The sequence below is a fragment of the Oryctolagus cuniculus genome, chromosome 5 (genome assembly GCF_964237555.1).
Source record: "Oryctolagus cuniculus chromosome 5, mOryCun1.1, whole genome shotgun sequence".
Lineage (NCBI taxonomy): Eukaryota > Metazoa > Chordata > Mammalia > Lagomorpha > Leporidae > Oryctolagus > Oryctolagus cuniculus.
The window spans coordinates 130,617,628-130,643,158 of record NC_091436.1 but is presented as its reverse complement, the minus strand read 5'-3'; the positions used below and the strand labels follow the sequence as shown (position 1 = coordinate 130,643,158).

The 25,531-nt window shown below is 59.6% G+C and overlaps 1 protein-coding gene across 1 annotated transcript in view; it reads left to right on the top strand.

Moving 5' to 3' along the window:
• Nucleotides 1-935: 935 nt before the first annotated feature.
• Nucleotides 936-25,531, top strand: part of GLP1R (glucagon like peptide 1 receptor) — a 34,524-nt gene continuing 9,928 nt past the window's right edge. Inside the window, exons 1-7 of the mRNA XM_002714692.5 lie at nt 936-1,180; nt 8,225-8,321; nt 10,192-10,299; nt 17,777-17,895; nt 18,210-18,316; nt 23,220-23,373; nt 23,810-23,969. Of these exons, the coding sequence (XP_002714738.2) occupies nt 1,103-1,180; nt 8,225-8,321; nt 10,192-10,299; nt 17,777-17,895; nt 18,210-18,316; nt 23,220-23,373; nt 23,810-23,969 (823 nt within the window). The 5' untranslated portion in view covers nt 936-1,102. The remainder of the gene's footprint in view (nt 1,181-8,224; nt 8,322-10,191; nt 10,300-17,776; nt 17,896-18,209; nt 18,317-23,219; nt 23,374-23,809; nt 23,970-25,531) is intronic.

The window sequence follows — 25,531 nt, the reverse complement described above, 5'->3', positions numbered from 1 at the left end:
GGGCTCTTTCTGGCCCTCCCACCCCACAACTCTCGTGTCTGTTTGGGGTGGTCCAGACATGCCCCATGGCAAGCCCAGGGCTGGGTGCTGGCAGCCAGCACTGCCTTCTCTGGTGGGGAGATCCTGTCTTCCCATGCCCGCTTCCCAAGGGCTTCAGGCGGGTACAGCCCAGCCCTCTTAGCATTCCCCTTCCCAGCACTGGCCACAGCAGGGGGACCTGGGCTTAGGGGGGTGAGCAGAAACAAAGGCCCCACAAAGCAGGGAGACTGAGGCCCAGGAGGTTCAGGGAATAGCTTTGGGCACACAGTGCCACTCACCACGCCTGCACAGGGAGAGCAGGGAGGGGGCTGGGGCTGCAAGTGGCTGTCCCGGAAGCTTGAGGCAGACCCCGGGCCTCTACGCACCCTACGCACCCTATGCTACAATCCCGAAGTTCCCAGCTGGACAAAATTGTTAGACCCTTCTCACCAACAGGGCTCCGCTGACTCATCTGTCATTGTCGCCCCGCCCCACTGCCCAACCTTGGCAGTCCCAGGCCGGCCTTCAGGACAGAGCCTGGGAAGGAGAGGAGGACATGGGGTGAGGGTAACCCTGCTGGGTGAATCTGGCCGGTCACAGGCCTGTGGACACATTTCCTGGGAGTAGCCTGCCAGGCGGTATGACCCTGGACAAGTCCGACCCGCTCCCGGCCTCAATTTCCTTTAGGACACCCTGAGTAGGCGAGGAGCGGCTTGGCTTTGCTTAGCCAGGGCGCCCGGGAGGAGGGCCGGGGTGCGAGGGTGGAAGGCGGGCTCGGCTTGACGCCGACAGCTCGGAGCTCAGTGGTCGCGGTCCTGCGCTCCCCAAGCCCGTGCGGCGCTCTCCTGGAGCGCAGGGCCCGATACCTGCCCGCCCGGGACGTGCTCAGGGTTCTCAGCGGGGCTGGCCCAGCTCCCCTAACAGCCAGGGCGGAAGATCGGGGACCCCGCCCGGCCCCTCCCGCGGGTAGGGCGGCCCCGCGCCGGCTCCTCCCCCGCCGCCCGCCGCCCGCCGTCCGCCCGGGTTCAGTCGCCGCGCGCGGTTCCGCAGGTGGCAGCGATGGCCCAGTCCTGAGCGCCCCGCCATGGCCGGCGCCCCCAGCCCTCTGCGCCTCGCGCTCCTGCTGCTCGGGGCGGTGGGCAGGGCCGGCCCTCGCCCCCAGGTGAGACCCGGGGACCCCGGCGGCAGCGGGGAGGGGGCGCTGCGGGCTGCAGGCGCAGTGTCCTGGCGGCGGCCGCCGGGACTTGAGCGAAACTCCGCGACAGCAGGCGCGGCCAAGCGAAAGCCTGGGGGGGAATCGGGACAGGGGAGTTGGGTGGCAGAGGTGGGCGCTCGGACCGGGACGGCTCCCTCGAACCTGGGCCCCTCTGCCCGGGGCACCAGCTGCCCCGCGGCCGCCCGGCTCTGACTTGGGCGCCGCATCTCCGTCTTCCCCAAACCACTTTCCCAACTCCTGCTCCTCTTGAGCTGTGCCTGCGGCCCTGGCCCGGCCGGGCTGTCTCCCCCTGCCTGGTCCCAGCCCCGCCGGCTCCTGACCCTTCTCCCGCAGGGCCTGCGCCACTGTCCCCGGCCCTCCAGCAGGGCCAGGGGCCCAGAGCGCCAGGGTGTGGAGACCCGGCTCCTCTCCCCCATCCCAGCCCCCAAGCACTGCGTTTGACTCATAGCCCGGGAGCCCTGCGGTGGCGGCTTATTGTCCTTCCTCATGACCTCCCAGATAGAACTTGAGCCCCCCCACCCCAGCCCTTGCAGTAAACACGCAGGAGGCCCGGTGAATGCTCCCCGGTAAGCAGCTGGGCTCCCATCACACCCTCTGCGGACCACCCTGCCCCCATCCAGACCCCTGATGGACAACACACACCAGAACTCATGCTGGGACATACAAACACCCTGGCTTCCTGGGTGCCCCCTGAGCCCAAGCCACTGATGGCCCCTGCAGCTGCTGGCCCTGCCTTTCCTGCCCCAGGCTACACGGCTGGGGGCTGTGGTCCAAAGATGCTGGGACGTGCTGAGCAGAGAGGAGGTGCAGGCTGGAGTGCCCTGTCCTGTGCCCTGGAACAATCTCTTCTTGTCACTCCCCCTCCTATCCCCAGACCTACAGAACTGAAGCTTCTGGGCAGTGGGAAGTTTGTCAGAATGGGGGAGAAGCAGGGTGAGGGCACAGTGCCCGGAGGAGGGCAGAGCCCCTGCGGGCTGAGACTCCAGGTGTGGACAGATGTGGCTGTCTGCGGCACAGGTGCCTGCTCATTTCCGGCCCCTGTAGTCTTTCCCAGATTCACTCTCTCTGTTCTCCAGCACTCAGAGACACCCTCCCCTGTACCTCGGTTCCCTTCTCAAAAACTCCCCAGTCAGGCCTGTGCCTTTCTGGGGGCTGGCATCTTCTGGGGGCCGGGACCCGCAGGCCCAGCAGGAGGTTCTCTCATCTTTAGGGGCTGGGCTGGGGATGGGAGTTCTGTTTTCTGGCCCCTTTCCCGCTCCAGGCCGAGTTGGCCGGTGTGGTTCTGATTATCCAAAGACAGCAAAGGGGGAAGAGGAAGGCTTTTGTGCCCTCTGCCCGCCTTCTCCCCCAAACCCCTTTCTGCAGAGGTGCCGGGCCCCTTGGCCCTGCCCTTTCCTCCGATCCCCCCTCATTCCTCGGCCCTGCTGGGACTGGGGTGGCAGAGAGGTGACAGGCCCTGTGCATAGAGGGTGGAGCTCTGGGGGGCTGCTCTTGCTGTGGGCGCTGGAGTGTCCCCAGCCACCGCAGAGATCTGAGCGACAGCCCGCGCCGAGGTTAGCCTGCAGTCAGGATGGCAAAGCCTCCTGCGTGCGTGTAAGACTAAAAAAAATGGTCAAGTTGGCATTTCAGTTTCTGTCTACGAAGTCAGCAAGACTAACTGCCCCTGTGCCGCTGAGGGGGGCGAGAGCTGTGTGAGGCGGCCCAGCAGTTCAGGGCAGGGAGGAAAAGACAGCGTGGGGCTGTGTCCTCGGCCCGGCACCCTCCCGCTCCGGTGGGACCAAGGCGCTGCTCCCTGCCCCCCGTCAGGTCCATGAGCCTGGAAGCGGCGTCCCTGCAGGTGAGGGGATGGACACATTGGTCGCTGCAAAAGCTGACCCAGGCCACTCCTGGTGCCGGGCAGGACCACCCCAACCTCTGTCCCTTATCTTGCCAAGGCTCCTGGGAGGCCAGACTTGCACCCCAGAAGTGAAAACCAACTGGAACTGGGTTCAAATACTGGGTCTGCTGTTAGCTGGTAGGCTTGCGTAGACACGTGACCATGAAGAATCTCAGTTGTCTCACCTGTGAATAGGGACCACAGGCTCCATCATGTAGGATTTAGGGGGGCCACGACTGGCACTCTGAAACAGCAGCTTTGGTTGCTGAGGGGCCTGCCCCATTTGTCCTCAGGAATTTAAGCGTGTGCCCAGGGCCACAAATGGGGTGTGGGGAGAGGTGAGGGGTGGAGGAGTCCAGGGCTGCCCCTCGGTCTGTGTGCAGTTTGTCCTGCGCTGGGCTCCGTCCTGGGCATGGGCTCCAGGTCGGGGGCTGGGCAGAACACATCGAAAACCCACGTCCTGGGCCAGCACCACGGCTCAATAGACTAATCCTCTGCCTTGCGGCACCGGCACACCAGGTTCTAGTCCCGGTCGGGGCGCCAGGTTCTGTCCCGGTTGCCCCTCTTCCAGGCCAGCTTTCTGCTGTGGCCCGGGAGTGCAATGGAGGATGGCCCAAGTGCTTGGGCCCTGCACCCCATGGGAGACCAGAAGCACCTGGCTCCTGGCTTCGGATTAGCGTGGTGCGCCGGCTGCAGTGCGCCAGCTGCGGCGGCCATTGGATGGTGAACCAACGGCAAAAGGAAGACCTTTCTCTCTGTCTCTCTTTCTCACTGTCCACTCTGCCTGTCAAAAGAAAGAAAGAAAGAAAGAGAGAGAGAGAGAGAGAGAGAGAAAGAAAGAAAGAAAGAAAGAAAGAAAGAAAGAAAGAAAGAAAGAAAACCCATGTCCTGCCCTTGACTGCCCTGCAGTAGGAAAAGCAGCCACTTCTTTAGCTGCATCGTGCCCCTAGGCAAATGCCCGTGTGTGTGTGTGTGTGTGTGTGTGTGTGTGTGTTAGTCAGCAGGGAGAAGGGTGCAGGGCACATGAGCCCTGTTCCTCTGGGTGATACACTTGCCTGAATGGGGGTTGCAGAGGCACCATCTGCGTGTGTAGCTGTGTGCGTGACAGTGTGTGTGAGATGTCGTGTGACCGTGTGTACCACCCTGGTGTGGGATCCGGCCTGCTGGGCGACCGGGCTGAGTGGTCACGCAGTGCAGCCAGGCGTCTCAGTCCAGGGGCTGGGCAGGTGCGCGTGGACCTGGCGGTCTGTATGTGGCTGTGTGGGGGTGTCAGAGCCTGTGTGTCCAGTGTCGGCATTTGGCACATCCCTGGGGACATGTGTGATAGTGTGTGGGACAGTGTATCCGTGTGACAGAGCCTGTGCCCGTGAGGACTTCTGTGCAGTTTTCCTCCCCCTGCCCTCTGCTCTGATAGCCAGAGCCCTTTTAGTAAGAAGACAAAAATGGGGCAGAGACAGGGGCCTGAAGCCCCACCCTCCCAGGCACAGTGGGGGAGCCGTGACCTGGGCTCTGGGTCCGGGCAGGGAGGAGGGGGCTGGGGAGCCCTGAGGTGTGCCAGGGGCCCCACTTGCTCCCTTGGAGAGGCCGCCCCCATTTCTGCCTCCTCTGGGGCCCACAGAAGCCAGGGTCTCTTCCCTCCTACCCCTCAATGGGGACAGCGCCCAGAAGGGGGCCGACTCTGCCTGCTACACAGAGAGGCGGCAGCCGCTCCTGGGGGAGGGAGTGCCTCCCCAGGGCATTGGAATACCCAGCACCTGCAGCCCCTCCACTCCCCCCACATGCTCCTCTCCCTCCTGCTATGTTACCCACCTGCACAGGGCTCGCCACGTCTGAAAGACGGTCCCTGACTTTCCCTGGCTGGAACTGTGCAGTAACTCTTTGAGGGCCATGATACTCCCATTGCACAGACGGGAAAACGGAGGGCCCCAGAGATCAAGTATGTCCCATCAGGGCTACACGAATGCACAGAGCTGGGACTTCAACCAAGGGCTTTTGGCTCTCCGTCCAGTGCTCCTTCTCACAGACCACAGGCACTCGCTCCTCGTTCTCATCTTTTGCTTCCTCCCCAAACTCCTGACCCCGAGGGCTGCTCCCTTCTCATTACAGCCGCCTGGCTCAGGCGTGGCCCTCAAGTGCGTCTTCCTCAGAGAGATCTCGGGAAGCCTGGCACATCCTGATTCTAGAAGCGGCCCCCCGGCCTCCCCCTCCCGGCACCTCTGCCCTGCAGGGTCCTCCCCAGCACTCAGCAGCCACAACTCCACCTTGCCAGGCCCATAGCAGGGACCCAGAGAGGGGCTGGGGGACGGCGCCTTAGCCCCTCCTCCTCGCAGGGCGTGGGTCCTAAGCCCCCTCCTGACTGGGCCTTGCCCTGGGATGCCTGCTGCGGCTGGGAGAAGGCACAGCTGAAGCAGCGTGGCCAGTCCTGGGGCGCAAAAGCTCCTGCGTTTCCTCCTGCTGGGGTGTGTTGATCCCGGGAGTGTAGGAGCTGTGGCCATGGGGCCCCTGCCCCCTGCCCTCTGCCCTGGGCCCTTGGCCCTTGGCCCTAGCATCAGGGGTCAGAGAAGGGCTGCCATTGACCCAGCATTTTCCTTGTTTCCGGAGCCTCGTTAACTCGAGGCGTGCTGGAGTCCAGAGGGCTGAGGGAGGGACAGTCACTCCCATCTTGCACATGTGTGTTGAGGCTAAAAGTCTTGCACAAGGTCACCGATCTGATCCGAGGGGGAGCCAGGATCAGGCCCAGGGCTGAGCTCAGGGCGGGGGCCGTGCTCCCCCCTGCTGGCCCGGTGTCACCGGGAGGGAGGTCCCAGCTGCAGTCCCCCGCCTTGTCCTACATCACAGCCTTGCACTTGTCCCAGGTCCTGCCCACCCTTCTCTCCCTGCCCCAGAAATCCCCCAAATCCAGCCCACACTTTCCTCTGCTCTTGGCAGCACTGAGGCCCTCGGCCCCGCCCTCCTGTCAAATACCTGCTATCCCCCTGCTCTTGCAGCCCCCCCCCCCACATACACCTCACAGTCTTGGAGGCCCCAGGGCTGGGGGTCTACTGCCCAGCCACTCGGCTGCCGTCTCGGCTCTGTCACCTGTGCCGCAGGCCTTGGACCCCACCAGGTCACCTGAGACAGTCTCAGGGCAGGGCTCCTGAGACCAGGGCTCTGTCCATCCCCTTCCTCCCACGCCTCCCGTCCCCCATCGCCTCCACCGGAACCTGGCACCGTCATGGGTCCAGAAGCAGCAGGTGCAGGGAAGCCACCATGGGTACTGAGTGCTGCACGCGGGTCCTGCCGAGAGGCTGAGGATCCGGAGATCAGCAGGCGAGCTGGCAGAGGAGAGAATCCACCTTTGTCAGCAACCCCCGGTGCTGGGACCCCTCCTTGGAGATCCCAGTCAGAGGGCAGAGGCACAGCCCCGTCCCGTCCTCAGATATCCCAGTCAGAGATGGGATATGCAGCCCCATCCTTAGAGAACTCAGGCAGAGGGGGAGGACACAGCCCCATCCTCAGGGTGCCCCAGTCTGAGGAAGGAGACACTGCCCTGTCCTCAGGGTGCCCAGCCCTGTTGTCAGGGAGTCTTAGTCTGCAGACAGCTTCATGACCATGCTCTGCTCCGAGCAGGCGCAGGTCTGCATCTGTTTGAAAGTCCCTGGGCTGATGGGCAGCCCCGCCCTCCCGACCCCTCCCCATGCCTCTGGGAGGCTGCTGGCTGGGGTCTCCTGCGCTCAGTGCCTGTTCCGGGCACATCTTCCCAGTAGTGGCCTTGTGTCCTGCCTGCTTTTCTCTGGGAAGCAGAAATCAAGGGACTTCTCGTCCCTCTCGCTGGCCGCCTCCAGGGCAGGGCAGAAGAGGGAGAGGAGGACCAGGTGGGGTGGACCCCTCAGCCCGCCCCCCCCCCCCCGCCCCGCCCAGGGCTGGAATCCTGAACCCAGCTTTGCTGTGGCCACACTTGACTCTTTCTTCCCCTCCGAAAAAGCACCGCCGACCTTTGCCCTCAGGAGCGCTCCATCCTGCAGGGTAGCCCCGCCTGCAGCGTGGCTGGCTCCTCCCAAGGATGAGCTGGGGCCCAGGGGCGCGGAGCAGGCAGCAGCCGTCCAGGCGAGGTGTCCAGTGAGCAGCTTTCCCTGGGCCAGGGTAACCCCGGAAGCACTTCCGGCGCATGCTCAGGGGCAGCCAAGAGTAGGGGCGCGAAAGCGCTACCAGAGAAAAGATTTTCATTTCAGCACACGTGGGTGCCCTTGTGGTTTCAAGAAGTGAAATTTTGTTGTAAATTATGTATAGAGCCTTAATTTTATATGAAGGGCTCTCTGGTCATTCCAGCATCTGCGGCCTCTAAGTGAGGAATATTTGTCATCTTTTAAGACTGTTTAGGAAAAAAATAAAACTGAAAAAGAGCCGCGATCGCAAGGCCCACGGGAGGGAGGCACACAGAACTGGTCGCAAGGGGGCGCTTCTCGGCGGGGTGGGGCTACGCAGCTGCGTGCTGGGAAGGGAATTCCGTGACTCGCTCCTGTCCTCTCGCAGGCGGGAATTCAGTGTTCTGGAACCTTCCTTACTCTTCACCCTTTGCGACTTCTCTTCCGGGTTGGTGGAAGCTGGGCTGAGTATTTATCCTGTGTTGCGTTAGGAGGGCACACTCAAGGGGTCATGCCGCCCCCCTGTGCAGAACAAGTGCCAGCGGCTGCGGACCCTGCTCCAGCGCCCCCAATGCCACCTCTGTCCCTAGTACTCCATCAGCGTCACTGATCCAGGGGACCCTGGCTCCAGGCTTTAGCTCACCCTCAGGTGCTGCAAGCCCCCACCCTGTCCCACCCCAGCTTGTGTGCCCTTTTCTAGAAAGGTTGAAAGAGCAAGGGCCCCCCACGTGGCTGCCCAGGCTCCAGCCCCCACCGGACCGGGACTGAGACCCGCCCCCATCCACCCCCAGACGCGTCCACTCAGGAAGCATTTGCTGGCTTCCTGCTCCACCAAGCGGTGCGCCAGTCTCCTGGGAGGGACAGAGATGTGAGAGCCTCCCTGGGGGCCGTGCCCGGTGGGACGGAGAAACCCAGCGTGCGTGGAGGGAGTGTGCGGGAGAATGAATGGCTGGCAGCAGGCACAGGAGCCATCTCTTCGCTCTCCCCCAGGGTGCCACCGTGTCGCTCTCGGAGACGGTGCAGAAATGGCGAGAGTACCGCCGCCAGTGCCAGCACTTCCTGACTGAGGCTCCGCCTCTCGCCACAGGTGAGTCCAGGTGGGGCCCTCACCTCAGCACTCCGCACCCAAGTGCCCCTGGGTGGGTGGGGGGCACCCTGGCCGCATGGCATTCGCCCACCTCATGCCTCCGTCCCGCTGTCCAAGCCGTTCCCCCACCTGAGTTCCTTCGTGCCCCCTTCCCACCTAGCCCGGTTCTCAGGCTCCTGGAAGTCCAGCTCAGCTGCCTCCTCCACCAGGAATCCTTCCCCAAGGTATCTCCGCCATCTTCCAGCTCTCACCCTTGCCAGCCTTGTTGCCTTAAGGTCTTCTCTCCCAGCTCCGCTCTGGGCCCCAGGTCCAGCCTCAGGGCAGGCACCAGGCCTGTCCACACGTATCCTGCTTGCCCCCCTCCTTCAGTCTGTGCAGGGACTGGGGGCCCAGCCAGCATGCTTGGAAGAAGACGTGTTTCAGGGAATTTCTGGGAGGATCGGAGAACACAGGTTGGAGTTGGTGGGCCTGGATTCACATCCTGTCTCTGTGATGATAACACAGTGGCCTGAGCAGGTTATTCAGCCTGTGGGCTACCATGTCCCTCTGCCCTGTGCACTGTGAAGAGTAGTTTAAAAATAGCCAGGACTTGGGGGTGGGGGGTGGGGAGGCTGGCACTGTGGCCTAGTGGGTTAAGCCACTGCCTACAATACCAGCATCCCATCTGGGCACTGGTTCGAGTCCCAGCTACTCCACTTCTGATCCAGATCCCTGCTAATGTGCCTGGAAAAGTAGTGGAGGATGGCCCAAGTCCTTGGGCCCCTGCACCCATGTGTGAGACCCAGAAGAAGCTCCTGGCTCCTGGCTTCGGCCTGGCCTGGCCCTGGCCATTTCGACCATTTGGGGAGTGAACCAGCAGATAGAAGACCAATCTCTCTCTTTTAACCCTTTCAAATAATTACATCTTTAAACAATTTTTGTAAAAAAATAAAAATAGGTGGGAATGGGTGTTGGGCCTCCTGGTTAGGGTACACCCCATACAGGAGTAGCTGGGTTCAAGTCCCACCTTCACTCTCAATTCCAACTTCCTGCTAATGCACTCCCCAGGTGGTAGTTTAAGAAGTGGGAGTCCCTGGCTGGCACCGCGGCTCACTTAGCTAATCCTCCGCCTGCGGTGCCGGCACACCAGGTTCTAGTCCCGGTTGGGGCACCGGATTCTGTCCCGGTTGCTCCTCTTCCAGTCCAGCTTTCTGCTGTGGTCCAGGAAAGCAGTGGAGGATGGTCCAAGTGCTTGGGCCCTGCACCCGCATGGGAGAACAGGAGGAAGCACCTGGATCATGGCTTCGGAAAAGAAGACCTTTCTCTCTGTCTCTCTGTCTCTCTCTCTCACTAACTCTGCCTGTCCAAAAAAAAAAAAAAAAAAAAAAGAAAAGAAAAGAAAAAGGGGAGGGGGGAGTCCCTGACATCCATGGGGAAGACCAGGATTGAACTCGTGGCTGCTGGCTTTAGCCTGCTCCAGCCCTGGCTCTTGCAAGCATTTGGGGAGTGAACCAGAGGATAGGAGATCTCTGTCTTTCTCTCAAATAAATTAAATAAATAAGATAAAAGTAGGCCTACAGGGGTTGTTTATTGAGCGCTTACAGTGTTCACTTAACTACCTAACCTGCACGTCTTTATCCCTGCAAAGCCCTGGGGGTGTGAGGAATACCTCTACCGATGAGCAGACAGACACTAAGTAACTCACTCCAGGTCCCCAGTAATGAGTCCCCTTGCTTTGGCTCCCCTGGGGGAGAGAGGGAAGTGCTTGGCACACAGTAAACGTCCAGCAGAGGGGAGTGGAGTGCAGGCCCCGTGGCGGGAGGAGTGAGGGAGGACAGGCGCCCCGGCCAGCCATGGGCAGCAACTCAGAGCCCTTTCCCTCTGCCCGCAGGCCTGTTCTGCAATCGGACCTTTGACGACTACGCCTGCTGGCCAGATGGGGCCCCGGGCTCCTTCGTGAACGTCAGCTGCCCCTGGTACCTGCCCTGGGCCAGCAATGGTGAGTCCCCTGGCTGCCCCTGGTGCCTGCCCTGGGCCAGCAGTGGTGGGTCCCCCGGCTGCCCCTGGTGCCTGCCCTGGGCCAGCAATGGTGAGTCCCCTGGCTGCCCCTGGTGCCTGCCCTGGGCCAGCAGTGGTGGGTCCCCCGGCTGTCCCCATACCCAGAGGCAGGGGAGGGAGGGCGTACTGCTTCCTTTCCTCTGAGACACAGGCCTCCCCCTGCCCCCAGCGTCTCTAGGCCTGCTGGTGTGGTCTGCCTGCCTACCCTGGGGAGGTGGGGGGGTTGGTGGCAGCCGGATTTGGGGTTGAAGCCTGGGCCTGGGTCCACGCCGGCAGGTGTGGGAGGACAGGAGAGTGTGGGGTCTGACCTGAGAAAGGAAGGTGAGCCCTTGCAGTGTAGCAGCCAGGAAAGGAGCCAGGTGGGCAGAGACCCTGGTGGGGGCAGGGGAGGTGCTCGGGGGCGTCCTGGCTCTGGGGTGTGTGTTACATGTGTGATACGCGTATGCAGGTGGCCCCTACCTGCTAGGGGCACAGGTGGGGAATGTGTAGCGCCCGGGCTATAGGAGGCCTGGGAAATCATTTGGCCTGGCCCTGCCAAGGCCATCACAGGCGGGACCCAAGATTCGCTATATCTATAGCAGGCTGACTTTTAAGTTGATCATTTTGTGTGTTGTTATAAATATCCAAGTAGATATTTCCTTGGCAGAAAGAAAAAAAGATTCTCCACCCCTGCTTTGGGGGTTCACTGGCCGCAGTGATTAGGGCTCAGTGGCAGCAGTGAGCAGTGCCTCCCCCTTGCTGGGAACCCCACGCTGGGAAAGGCATGACTGGGAGGCTGGGAGGGTAATGGACTGGGACCCTTCAGAGACCTGCAGAGGCTGCAGGGGACCCCTCACTGGAGGGCTACCTGCTGTGCCCACCCCCACCTGTCCGTCCCAGCCAGACACTGGAGGCTAACAGAAGACAGACACCTTTGCCACAGAGAGCTCACAGTGGCCACACTGGGAGAAGAGGCACTCCTTAGAATCATAGCAATGTTTCTTGAGTACCTACTGTGTGCCCAGGGTCCTGTCCTGAGGGCAGGGCATCCCTTGCCTTCTTGCACTGACCCTGGGAAGTGGAAGTCACTTGTTTCAAGTGATGTGGTGGGGAGCAGGGCCTGGATTTGAGCACAACCTGTGCTCCCATCAGTGTGCCTTAAAGGGCTGACCAAGTCCAACAGAAATGGTGCTATAGGGAAGTGGGAGAATGAGGTCATGCTGTGAGGAGGCCGGGGGGGCCTTCCTGGAGGAGGTGGTCTGATGGGGCCTCTGGTGAGCCTCATGGCAGCATGAGGGACTGGGGTCACAAGAAGCCTGGCAGGTCTCCCAGGAGGCTCCTTCCTGCTCCACCCTCACTGTGTAGATTCCTCTCCCATGATGTGCAGGGAGCCCGGGGCCGGGAAGTAGCCAGGCACCTGGGTAGGAGCCAGAGCTGGCTGGTGCCTTCGCACTTGGCGTTGTTCAGCACCCGCTGCTGTGGCCACACACCCATTCATTAAGTCCTGGAGAAGCCCGCTGTGTGCACTCACTGAGCCACAGTGGCGCTCGGAGGCAAGCACTCGCGCCCCTCCTGCTTCCGGCTGAGGAAACCAAGGCACAGAGACGCCAAGTGGCTTTCCCAAGCTCACACAGCTGGTGAGCGGCGCTCCCAGGAGTCTGGGTTCCAGTCCGTATGCTTCCCTGCTACCCCAGGCCTCCTTGGTGGTGTGTGCCCATGCACACGGCTCTGACCTCGAGACAGAAGGGTGGCCGGGCTGACTTCTGCTAGCATGGACACACCCCTAGGGAGGGCAGTGAGCCGCCTACCTTCCCCTTAAAGCCCTGTCGTCTAGTGGCTCTGCTTGTAGAGGCCAGACTGGCCGTGTCGGCAGGAGCAAGCCAGTCCCTGGACTACTCTGGGCCGTCCTCTGCTCACTTGGGAGGTGGGATGGAACCAGGAGATGCAGGTGTGTGTATGGTGGGGGGACGGGACCGGGGGCTGCCTCCAGCAGTGTGCACGCTTCCCCTGCCCCTTGATTTGGGACCTGCCGCCTGGCCAGCCTTGACTGGGCCTCTAGACCCCAGGGAGCCAGGCGCAGGGCAGGGCCCATCACTCAGCACTAAGCCGCCCCCAGCTCCGCCTGCTGCTTGTGGCTCCATCCATCACCTTTAATTGTATTTGAGCAGGAAATAGGTCCTGGTGGTGCCCGTTTATGAGCGAACACGGTTTTATTGCCTTCTCCATGAAGATAACGGCCCTGCGAGGCCCCCTGCCAGCCTCCCCCGACATGCGCGCACGCCAGCCTCATTTACTCCCTTGTTGGATGCTCGGAATCGCTGGCTCTGCCTCCCTCTCCCATCTCCCTGGGTGAGAGACCTGCGGTGCACCCCCCCCCGCCCTGCACTGTGGGCTCCCCAGCACCAGTGCCCCCTGCGGCCTGCGCGGGACCTGCTCCCTGCAGAGGCTGGCACAGGGGCTTCCCAGAGCCCCACCCCGGGCACGTGGGAGCAGGGAGAGAGCGCTCTGGACTTCCTGGTGGAGAAACTTGGGGGCGTGAGTTGTGCATGCAGGTGTGCATGAGGAGGTCTCAGGCTGGGCTGGGAATTTGAAGGGGAGGCGGCAGAGGGGGCCCTTGCAGGGTGAGGGCACCGACGCAGTGTGCAGAGCCCCAGTGGAAAGCTGCAGTGTTGCTAGACCTGAGAAGACTAGACCTGAGAAGCAAGGGGCCAGGAGCGGGGCAGGGGGTCACTGTGCCGGCTGGAGCCAAGCTGATGAGGCCACCCAGGAGGGCTGTGGCCCCAGAGGGACAATGCCACTGGCCAGAACCCCAGGGCTGAGGCAGGACAGGTGCAGGGAAGCAATGTCCCAGCCTCTCCTGTCCAGACGCTGGAGCCCCGAGCATCGCAGGGGAGTGTGTGACTCGTGGAAGAATTGCATTCAATGAAAACAAGCTCCTGAGCTAGGACTGTGTCCGGCTGAGCGGTGTCACTGCCTGGGCAGTGGTGCTGGGGACATCAGAGCCGTCCTTCCCTTGGGTGTGACGTCAGCAAGGGACAAGTGAAAGGTCGGGGAAGGGGACAGGGGGAGGTCAAGCGGCAGCACTTCAGACTTGGGGCTGGGCCTCGGGCCTCAGAGCTCCACAGTGTCCCAGGGAGGCAGCCATGCCCTTGAATTCCCACCCCTCTAGCTGGGAATTTGGGGCTCAGGGTGGCTACGTGAGGGCCAGGCAGGTGATGGGGGCAGAAGCTGGCGGAAGGAAAAGCGTAGTGAAAGCAAGACTGTGAGAAGGCTGGAGTGGCTTCCGTGGGCCCGTTGGCCGCCTGAGGGCCCTCCAGGCTGCTCATTTACCCGCAAACAGCTGATCTGCTCGTTGCAAATCATGCCAGCCTCATTAGCTGCACCCTCGTCTGGTCCCTACCTGTTTGTTGGCTTAGGTCTAATTATACGAGAGTCATAAAATGCTTTTAAAATAGCCTATCAGTCACCAGTCTTGGAGACTCTGGCAGGTGCCTCCCCTGAGTGACATTGAACCGGGGTTGCCAAGAGGAGACGGAGGCCCGTGCTGGGCCCCAGAGGGCTTCTGGCTGCCGTGGGGCCACCCGCTCTGTCCCCGGTCACCGGGAAGGAGTGTGTCCGTGAGAACCCAGGGTCGGGGAGGCAGCAGGGCCAGGCTTGGAGGACCTGCTACACACCGGCCACTTCCTACACTTTCATCTCCCTGGAAGTCATCACGTTTCCTGTTTCCCTGATGCAAAAAACCGCAGAGGTGAAGCCACCTGGTGGAGGGCAGAACCGGGCTGTGAGCGGGTGCTCCCGCCCCCAGGCATGGCTGACCGATGCCGGCCTTTCCCAGGCCCTGAGCCCCGCCCTACCCCCTCCTGGCACCCCTTTGAGGAGGGCCTGTGCCTGGCCTCACTGCATCTCAGCGTCCCCATCTGTGAAATGGGGGCCCAGCAGGCTGTGCCGGCCGCCTCTGTTGCCAGGGTGCAGGAGCTAATGGATTCATGAGCAGCTCTCCACGGCCCTGAGTGCCTGCATCCACGTGGAAGGGCGGCTGTTAGCTTGATTACAGACGCAGCAGCACTTTCCGGGAGGGGAAGTGTTTAATTGGGGGTTTTATTTCCAGCACCAGGGTCTGACTTAATGAAATATCCCTGGGCCTCCTGGCATGCAGCAGCCGTGGCTGCCTCCCTGTGTTGACAAGGCCAGAGCCAAACCCCCGGCTGTGATTTCCCAGCTACCACCGCCCCCAGGCCCCATGAAGCTGGGCTGATAGCAGGGCCATGCTGGACCCATTCCACTTCCAGCCAAGATGGTGTCGGGGGACCACGGGCCCAGCCGAGAACCAGCCCTGGCTTTTAATGTTTGATGCTAACGAAGGATAATCGACAGATGCGTTTGCACAGGCGCACTGAGCTTCTCAGAGGTGCCGCAGCTCCTGGACTCTGCGCCGGGAATGCACACACCTGTGCGCACACCACCTCCAGAACACGGGGCCTGGGAACCCTTGGCAAGGGGAGCTGCTGGGCGGGGCCGACGAGCTGGGAAGCCCAAGCCCGGGGAAGCTGAAGGAGAGACATCGCCATGGATGGCTCTTAGCTGCAAGGTTGCCGGCTAGCTGGGCTTCCGGTGGCAAAGAGCTGGGAGTTCAAATCCTGCTTCCGCTGCTGCCTCAGTGGGTGATCCTGGGCAAGTCCCTGGGCTCCCGAGAAGCTCCGTTGGCCCACCTGTAAGAGGGGCTCAGCCAGGCCTGCCTTGTAGGCAGTTAGGATATGCAGAGGTGTCAGGCTGACAGCAGGGGCTCCTGGGAATGTGCAGCCTGTGGATACAGCATTGGCAACCGTGTGTGCAAGGCTTGCGCCACCTTTGGGAAGTAGGGAGTCATTGCATCACACTGCTGCAGGCCAAGCCCTGGGGGAATGGCTGCTTAGATGGCTTGTGCCCCCGAGGCACCAGCGCTGTGCCCTCTCCCTTCCCAGGGCCCATCAGCCTCCCTCCTTTCTCCCATCCAACTGGGCTGCCAAAGCAGGCTCCATCCCCATGGAGTCAGCCCAGGTCCCAGCCCTGGCTCGGGTTGTTTACAGACGCCTGGGGAAGAATTTTCGGCATCCATGTAGCAGATAAGAGAGGCCTTTGGGGGCCTGAGCAGAGGCCATCAAGTTTCTAAAGTCAGACCATGTGCCTGCCCGCGTGCCTTGGGATAGGCCAGATTTTGTGCACCATACATCAGAGGGGGGACCCCTGCCTCCTCCCGCCCCCTGCTGCTGTCCCCAGTCCGACCACTGGATCTCAGGTTTCTGGGTTTGGTGCACCTGAAGTCCCTCTTACAATGCGGGTTCTTCCTGAAGGCATAATGCTCACTGTGAGTCCCGAGTCCTGAGTCCTGTTTCAGGGTTTGCTTGTGGCAGGAGCCAGGAGCTGGGAGAAGGGAGAGGAGGCTGTGCTGCTGCCAGGGGTCGGTGTCCCACTCCCAGGGAGGACCGGGTCCCACTGCCAGGCCTGCCGGTGCCCGCAGGTGCCGGGAGATGGCTGCCCTGGACCCTGCAGGGAGGGGCTCACAGCTCTGGGGTTTGGGAAGCAGAGGCCGGTGCTAGATAGCTGCCCTGTCCTGGGCTGCCTGTGACACTCCCCATCTCACACACACACACACATGCACACATGCGCACATGCATATATACATACATACATGCACATGTGTGCACACGTGTGCACACGTGCATATGCATAGACATACACGTGCACACATGTATGCACACACACACACACGCACACATGCAAAGAACCTCCTCCCAGGAGACTTAGTCCAGCTGGGAATCTCTACAGAGCAGCTACTGCCCCAGGGCCTGGGGCTGCTCCTCCATCCCCACTCTCACTACTGTCTCTTCCGGGATTTTAAAGTCTTTAAAATTCCTTCCCGGCTCCGGCCTCCCTCCCACACCAGTGGAACCCCTGGTGTCAGCCGGACGTGATGCTGCAGGCAGGTAATGGATGAGGCTACAACCCACCCGGCGGCCAAGCCTCCCCTCTCCCTTCTGGCGCGGCAGGGAACCCTGCAGCTCGCAGAGCCCCGGGGGCGTGAGTGGGTTCAGTGCCCCCCTCCCCCAGCTCTGCGGCACCTGTGCTGGCCGCTCTGCGTTGTGCTGGTCCTTTCTGAGGATGTCTTTGCTTACTTTCTGTGGGAGCCGTTGATACTCTGAAGCCAGGGACTGTGCCTCCTCCCTCAGACAGGGAGCTCCCTGGCAACAGAGCCTGGATCCTGCCATCCCACATGCCCCACAACTAGGTCTCCAAGGGCAATGGCCGTCTCCAAAATACGACCATGGGCTGCTTTGAGGTGGTGTTGAGTCGGGGGCCCCAGGGCAGAGGCCGTGTCTGCGCTAGGATGGTGTTCCTTTTAGATCCTGTGGGCTCTGAGGGCAGATAAGGACTTCTTCAGGGTAGGGCTGTGTCTCCCCCCTCAGATTGGGCTCCCTGAGGACAAGGCAGTGTCTCCACCCTCAGACTGGGATCTCTGAGGATGGAGCTGTATCTCCACCCTCTAACTGGGCTCCTTGAGGACAGGGCTGTGTCTCCCCCCTCAGACTGGGGGTCCCTGGGGATGGGGCTTTGTCTCCACCCTCGGACTGGGCTCCCTGAGGATAGGGCTCTGTCTCCCCGCTCAGACTGGGGGTCCCTGAGGACAAGGCTGTGTCTCCACCCTCAGACTGGGATCTCTGAGGACAGGGCTATGTCTTCACCCTAAGACTGGTGGTCCCTGGGGATGGGGCTGTGCCTCCACCCTCAGACTGGGGACCCTCGGAATGGGGTTATGTTTCTGTTCTCAGGCTGGGGGTCCCTGGGAATGGGGCTGTGTCTCCACCCTCAGACTGGGGGTCTCTGGGGATGGGGCTGTCTCCATCCTCAGACTGGGGGTCCCTGGGAATGGGGCTGTGTCTCCACCACCAGACTGGGGGTCCCTGGGAATGGGGCTGTGTCTCCACCACCATACTGGGGGTCCCTGGGAATGGGGCTGTGTCTCCTCCCCACTGGGCCTCTCTTCCTTTCTGTTAGAAGTTAGGTGCCAGCTTTGCCCCAGGGTCTGCTCTCCCCAGGGAGTGTGGGAGGGAGAAGATCAGAAGCCATAGCTGATGACTGTGAGACTGTCAGGGCTACTGCTGGTCAGCGCCAGGCCTTGTCGGTGTGATTAGAGGCTGGGGACGGGGACGTGGAGCTGGGTTCCTCTCCAAGCCGTGTGTTCACCCAGCTGCTTTCCCTGGTGACCAGGAGGAGCAGCTGAGCATGTGGGTGGACCATGCTGACCTTGGTGCCCCCGGTCCAGTCCCCAGGACCATAGGGCACGTGCAGGGGAGGAAGGGGGTAGAGTGAGCTCTGGGGGAGCAGGGTGGCCCTGAGGATGGGGAAGGGGGCTGTCTGGCCAGCTCTGGGCAGAGGCTCAGCTCCCTGCTCTCCCACTCCAGTGCTGCAGGGCCATGTGTACCGCTTCTGCACGGCCGAGGGCCACTGGCTGCACAAGGACAACTCCAGCCTGCCCTGGAGGGACCTGTCGGAGTGCGAGGAGTCCAGGCGCGGGGAGAAAGTGAGTGGGAGATGGGTTCTGAGTCATGGAGGGGTAGCTGGGTCTCCACCTCGTGGGCTTCAGACAGGCCCGTCTGTGGTCATCTCTCCCATGCCCCTGCCTCTGCAGGCTTGGCAGGCCACACTTTCTTGGGGGGGGGGGGGGGTTGACCACCTCCGCGGCCTGGGACAGGGCTCTAGAAATCTGTAGGTTTTTCTCTTCCTTGGTTCTGGGGTCCACACGAGGCCTTATGGGGGCTCACCGCCATCCCTGTCCCCTGAGAAAGGAGGCCATGGCTGCTGCCACACGCACTCATGTCCCCCGTGTGCGCACAGAGCTCCCCGGAGGAGCAGCTGCTGTCCCTGTACATCATCTACACGGTGGGCTACGCGCTGTCCTTCTCCGCTCTGGTCATCGCCTCAGCCATCCTCCTCGGCTTCAGGTAGGGGGGCCCTGGACCTGGCCAGGGGCTGCTTTGTCCTCACTGCCCCAGACAGGGGAGGGGACACTGGGCCAAAGTAACAACACAGCAGGTTCTTCTCTCAGGAGCCCGAGGGGGAAGGCCCAGGATGTGGTATTGTGTGCTTAGTCTCATCTGCTGTGGAAGTGCATTGCAGAGTACCTCCAAAGGTAGTGAGAAATGCAATAGATAAAAAAAATACATTTCTTATGGTGCAAAAAAGAGAGGAAACACAAGCATGCAGAGGTTTTCAAAAAGTTCATAAAAAATGTATGGTATAAGAAAATTATGCATGGATTTCAAAGTTTTGGACCAAAATAAAGTTATCTCTTAATTCTATTTTTCCATGAACTTGTTGAAGCACCTTGTATACTGCAGAGTGGCAGCCACCCTACGCACACATACTCCAACCTGAAGGGTGGATGGTAGGGTAATGGAGAACGCTGGGAGGTCTGTTCCAGTGAGCAGGGGTAACTTCAATCCTCAAGAATTCAGTGGTTTTGGGAAAGGTCTCAGAGATTAGCGCTTCTGCTCTCCTTGGAGTGGGAGAGTTCTTCCTGAGGTCTGTCCCTGCTGAGAGATCTCCTCCAGACCAGGAGCTGGAGTGCAGAGTCCCAGGTGCCCCCACCCACTCTGGGGTGTGCCAGGGAGCTGGGTTCAAGGACAGAGGGAGTTCTGAGTGAAATTGCTCATCTTGTCCCTGTAGCACGTGGCACAGTGCAGGGCACACAGTCAGTGCCTAATAAATGCAGGTGCTGGATGAATATTCTCTTTTTTTATCATGAGAAATTTCAGAGATTCAGAAGTACAGTGACTAATACAAGGGCATTTCAAAACCTTTGTGCAAAAAAGAAATTAAACAATCAACTTATTGTAGTGTAAAGAAAAAAACTTTGAAATCATTTAGTAGGTGTGGGGAGCAACTTGGACTATACTGTTACTGGAATTAAGACTTATTCTATACATCTGCTCTCCCACAATATGGCGCTGGGAGAGGAGCAAACAGCTTCTACCCAGCTGCCTCTCACCAACTTGACAAGCTGCAGGAGCTACTCCTGATTGGAGGAGAGCAGTGTACTCGGCGTGTGGGTAGCAGAGTAGGGATTGGTGGAATAGGACTATAAAGGAGGAGAGAGACAACATGCACCAGGAACATCTATCTGAAGGAACACCTGTGCAGCCCCCGAGAGAGCCGGCCGGCAGTGTGCCACTCCCCCGCGGAAGTGGGGAAAGTGGCAGGGGGAACCGCCCTTCCACGGAGGTGGAAGGGACGGTAGCCAACCCGGGAAGAACCAGCAGCAAACCCGGGGAGGGCCGAGCAGATGAAAGAACAGCGCAGGGTCCTGTGTCGTTCCTCCACGAAGACGGGGAGCGACAAGTAGGAGTCCTCAAAAAGTTCATGGAAAAAAACGTGCAAGGATTTCAAAATTTTTTTCACCAAAATAAATTTATCTTTTTAAAAGTTTTTACATTTATTTTCATTTCATTTGAAAGGCAGAGTGACAGAGAGGTCTTCCAACTACTAGTTCATTTCCCCAAATGCCTGCAACAGACACGGCTGGGTCAATCTGTAGTCAGAAGTCTGGAACTTATTCTGGGTCCCCTGCATGGGTGGCAGGTGCCCAGATGTTTGAGCCATCACCTGCTGCCTCCCAGGGTGCACTTTAGCAGAAAGCTGGGTGGGAAGCAGAGGAGGCAGGACTCTAACCAGGCATCCGCATACGGGATGCAGGCTTCCCAAGTGGCGACTTAACCACTGCACCAAATGTCTCCCCCAGACTTGGGTTTTAATTCCCTTTTCCTATGCACTTTTTGAAGCAGCCTCACACTATGATTGCCCAGGCACACACCATGCAGCCTAAGAAATAAAGCAGCCCATACAGTTGCTCTCCGTGCCCCCACCCCACCAGAGGCACCCCCTGAATGTTCTGCTTACAATTCTCACCCATGTCCTTATACTTTTGCACGTTTGTAAGCATCTACAGGAACACGTAGTATGCTTTTGTGTGTTTTAAAAGCGTGTTGTACATATTCTACAATTTTTTCAGGGGTCCCATTTTTTTGTGAGGTTCATTCACATAGATAGATACAAATCATCCTTTTTCAACCTATCACTTCCTATTCCATTGTTGTAGCACTCTTATTTATCTGTCATCCTTTTGCTGGACATTTGTGGTGTGTTTCCTGTTTTTTCTTTTTCAATCACAAAGTTTGCTACAATGAGCATTCTTGCCTGTGGGTGCTGCTTTGGCATCTGTAGCTAGAAGTAGAATTGTGCAATCCGAAATCCACCTGCTGTTGCACGGGTACTAGAGGCTGCTAAGTTGTTTTCTCAAGATCAGACCAATCTGCCCTCTCCCCAGTGATGAAAGAGAGCTCCCTTTGCTGAGTGTTTTCACCAGTATTTAGTATTTTCAGACTTAATTGTTGCTAATCTGAAATGTGTGAAATATCTCATTCAGAGTTTAATTTGCATATCTCAGATTCCTAGAGAGAGAAAGCGTTTTTGCATATTTTATTCTGTGAATTGATTTTTCATATCCTGTACTTATTTTTTATTGTATTTTTTCTTTTAAGCATTCATTATTCTTTTTTTAAAAAGATTTATTTATTTATTTATTTGAAAGTCAGAATTAAAGAGAGAGAGAGATCTTCTATCTGCTGGCTCACTCTCCAAATGGCCACAACGGCCAGGGCTGGGCCAGGCTGAAGCCAGGAGCCAGGAGCTTCACCCAGGTCTGTCACATGGGTGCAGTGGTCCAAGGATCTGGGCCATCTTCCACTGCCTTCCCAGAAACATTAGCAAGGAGCTGGATCGGAAGTGGAACAGCCAGCCAGGACTCGAACTGGTGCACATATGGGATGCTGGCACTGCATCCTTTCCCGCTATGCCACAGCACCGGCCCCATCATTGTTCTTCATGCAAACCTAGAATAAACCTTCTCCTAGTCTGTGGCTTATTTTTTTCACTCACTCTATGATGTCTTTTATGCAAAAATTGATCAGTTTGTCCATTTTTACCCATAAATCAAGCTTATCCATAAGTGTTGTCAGTTGATAGAACTTAGCTTTGTCAGTTGGCTAGAAAGGTCTACTAAATGTCTCCAAAGACCAAATTTCTCTGTGGTCCTGTTTAAGAAGCCTTTGCTGTGCTGAGCTGCCTGCACTGTCTTTCAGGTCTGCTCCCCACTGGTGGGTCTTTGAGCCACCTGGCGTGTACATTCGTGTGGATGGCAATAAGGGATTCCATTTCATTTTTCCCCACGTGGCCTCAGAGCCAGGTACTGCGGGCCCATTCTCTCCTGCTGGGTTTGCTGTCACCGCCCTGCCTTACAGCGAGGGTCTCTCCAAGTACCCCGGGGTGGGTTTCTGCCCGCTGTGTGCTTCTCCATGGTCCTGTGGCTGCCTCCGTCCCGACGTCGTGCGGCCTCATCTCTGGGGAGTTATCAGAAGTCGCAGTTCTCTTTCAGCAAGGGCCCCACGTGCCGTTCTTTAGGAGCTGCTGGACTACCGGCCCTCAGCTCTCCTTCCAAAGTGTTTAAAGCTCCGTGACCAAAAGAAAAAAAAAGTTGGAATTTTTATTGTAGCCGCATTGAGTTCCTCAGTTAACGTGGGGAGAACAAATAGACTTCTTCAAGGTAGTGAGTCATTCTGTGCATCTTTGCATCTCCCATTCACTTAAAACCACCCTGATGCTACGCTCCGTAACGAGCCTGCCCAGCTTCTGCCGTCCGTATTTCCAGGTACTCAGTTAAAACTATGATAAACGAGCCGGCGCCACGGCTCACTAGGCTAATCCTCTGCCTGCGGCACCGGCACCCCAGGTTCTAGTCCCAGTTGGGACGCCGGATTCTGTCCCGGTTGCCCCTCTTCCAGTCCAGCTCTCTGCTGTGGCCAGGGAGTGCAGTGGAGGATGGCCCAGGTGCTTGGGCCCTGCACCCACATGGGAGACCAGGAGAAGCACCTGGCTCCTGGCTTCGGATCGGCGCAGTGCACCAGCCGTAGTGGCCACTTGGGGGGTGAACCAATGGAAAAAGGAAGACCTCTCTCTCTGTCTCTCTCTCTCTCTCTCACTGTCCACTCTGCCTGTCAAAAAAAAAAAAAAAAAAAAACTATGGTAAAAGAATAACTTTTTAGGTTTCCTCTTGAATCATTCCTTGCCAATGTATATTAACAACCCTGAACTCTCTTACTCATTCTAATAATTTACCTATGGATTCTTAGATTTGACAGGCAGCTGGTCTGCCGTCTCCAATAGTGACCATCTGGTTTCAGTTCTACGCCTTTTGTCCCTTGCATTGTTATCATCGCAGTGAATGGAAGCGAGGTTCGCAGACATCCGTGGAAAGGCTCCGAAGTTTCTCACTCGACAGTGATGCCTGCTACCAGCTAGGTAGAGAGCCACCAGCAGGTTGAGAAATGCCCTTGTGTTTCCAGCTGGCTTCACCTTTTGGCATGAGAGGATATTGGGATGGTATTCTTCCCATACTTCCTGCGTGGCTCCCGAGGCGGGCCAGCAGTGTCTAAGCCATGGGCTCCATCCCAAGGAAGCAAAGCCGAGCCCCACTGGGGAAGCCGAGCCCCACTGGGGAGACTGAGCACACCCCCCCGCAACAAGCCTCTCAGGCTGCACCCAGCTTTGCGGAAAGGAGATGCTACAGTGGGAAGCATGGGAAATAGGTGAGCAGCTGAGGGCATCAGGGAGAGGCAGGACTTGGGTTGGACCCGAAGGATGTGCAAGGTTATGCGGAAAAAGAGCATTCACAAAGGAGGGAAGACACGGGCGCAGTCCCAGCGCCAGCAGCTTCGGAAGCCTGCCTGGTGCGTGTGCCAGCCCAGCAGCGCCGGCCGTCCTGCCAGGGAAGCGCTTTGCTTTCTCCCCCAGACACCTGCACTGCACCCGCAACTACATCCACCTGAACCTGTTTGCATCCTTCATCCTGCGCGCGCTGTCTGTGTTCATCAAGGACGCGGCCCTCAAGTGGATGTACAGCACGGCCGCCCAGCAGCACCAGTGGGACGGGCTGCTCTCCTACCAGGTGGGTGGCGTGACCGGGAGGGGGTGGGGAGGAGGGCACGGCCGGTGAACTGCTGCCGCTGCCACCCGTCCAGGGCTGGACGTGGAAAGGCAAGAGTTGCCCAGCCCTGGCCCTCGGGGAGCCAGCCCCTAGTTTGATGGAAGCGGCAGTCTACCTGGGAGGCTCCAGTCTAAGGGAGGAGACCCTGCCCTGGGGAGTTCTCCCTCCACCCTGGCCCAGCTGTGTGATTTGGGGGAAGTCACCCCTCTGAGGCTGCTTCCCACTGGCATGGGGAGAGTGAGGGCTCCACGAGCCAAAGCAGAGTTCTTAGCCCCGGCCTTGGCCCGAGGGGGTGAGGCCGCTCACCCTGCAGGAACCATAGCCTGCTGTACCCGGAGGGGCACGGGGAGAGGCCGACCCTGAGCTGCGGCTCCAGCGCCCCCTTCCTGTGCCCCAGGACTCTCTGGGCTGCCGCCTGGTGTTCCTGCTCATGCAGTACTGCGTGGCGGCCAACTACTACTGGCTGCTGGTGGAGGGCGCGTACCTGTACACGCTGCTGGCCTTCGCAGTCTTCTCCGAGCAGCGCATCTTCAAACTGTACCTGAGCATCGGCTGGGGTAAGGCCACTGTCGTCCCCCTCACTCCTCCACCCACCCCGGCTCCATGGCATGCGGGTAGCAGACCCTGGCTCTGTGGATAGCCCCACTGGGCACAGGTAGAACACTGGCAGAGAGGGGCGTGGTTAACCTCTGTTCTCCCCGCCTTGCGTGACTCTCCTCCCTTAAGGGAAGGTCCACCCCTCCCTGGCCAAACCCTGCCCCCTTCTCCCCCTCCCTACGCCACTGAAAGTCATGACTATGGGGACAGAGCCCCACAGCCAGTCCTGAGGGAAGAGGTGAGTCCTGGGCCTCAGGGTGGAGACGGCTGCCCTGTCTCGTGATGGTGATGGAGGAGGCTTGGGGAGAGCCAGGCTGGGTGGGCCGGGCAGAGACGGGCCAAGGAAGGGGCTGTGCCACGGATTTGCCTGGAGCCCAGCTGGAAATGTTCTAGCCAAAAAAGTTTGCCAGGAACCATCATGTCTTTTTTTTTGCTGGAACATTTCTGGCTGTGTTTCTGCCTCTCGCCACGTGGGAGTCACAGTAGGTGCAGAATTCAGGCCAGGCAGGGGATCGGGACCCTCTGCACAACCAGGGAGGCACATGGGCGGTCCTTTTTGGAAGGGCCTGTGAGCTTCCACCAGCTGTGGGCACAGAGGGCCCTCTGGCCCTCCCTGGTCTGCCCATCCCCCGCCCCCACCCCGGCTGCACACCCCCCTCCCCCGCCCCATCCTGCTGCTCATTCACTCCCCTCACTCCTTCTCTCACCAGGCAGCAGGCTGCTGTGCCCCTGCTGGCCCCTGACCTCCAGGGCCGTCCCAGCTCAGTCACGGCCAGACTCTTCCTTCACAACCCCCCACCCCATCTCCCTGGACCCTGGTCCTGCCTCTGAGCCTTTGCAAGGCCGTTCTTGGCCAAGGAACGTTCTGGGAGCATGCTCCCCTCACCAGGCGGCCAGCCTGCCTGTGGCTCTGTGCCCTCTCAGAGCCCAGCCCCACTGCTCTGCAGAGCACCATGGCTGCAGAGGGGCCCTAAAGCGGCTGGGGTGTGACCAGTGTCACAACGGCGTCAAGACCCAGAGACGGGCAGGGCCTTGCAGGCAGAACACACCCTGCTCCCTTGGACCCCTGCCTGCTCCCACTCGGGCCTGTGCTGCATTCTGCAGGCCCCTGCAGGCCCCGCGTGCCGATGAGCGGGAGGACCTGGCTTCTGCACACAGAGCCCTGCTCCTCCCTGCCTCCTCCTCATCCGGGCCCAGCCCCCACCCCGCTGAGCCTTTCCTCACCCCCCTCCTGGGGCTTTCAGACAGGCCACGGGCAGAGGCGAGCCCTGCAGTTCCTCTGGGTGAGGGGGGAGGAGGCATGGGCAGGGGGAGCAGGAGGAAAGCTGGCCTCGGGGTGGGGGACTGCATCTGCCTTTTCTGGGAAATAGCATCATCACTGGGCGCACCTGTCACCATGGCGACCTGAGGGCAGGCACAATCGAGGGACCATGTGCTGAGTGCAGAGGAGTGGGGGGATTGGTTGGGGGCTGCTGGGGACACGGGGTACCCTGGAGGTTGCTCAGTGGGAGGTAGGGGAGGC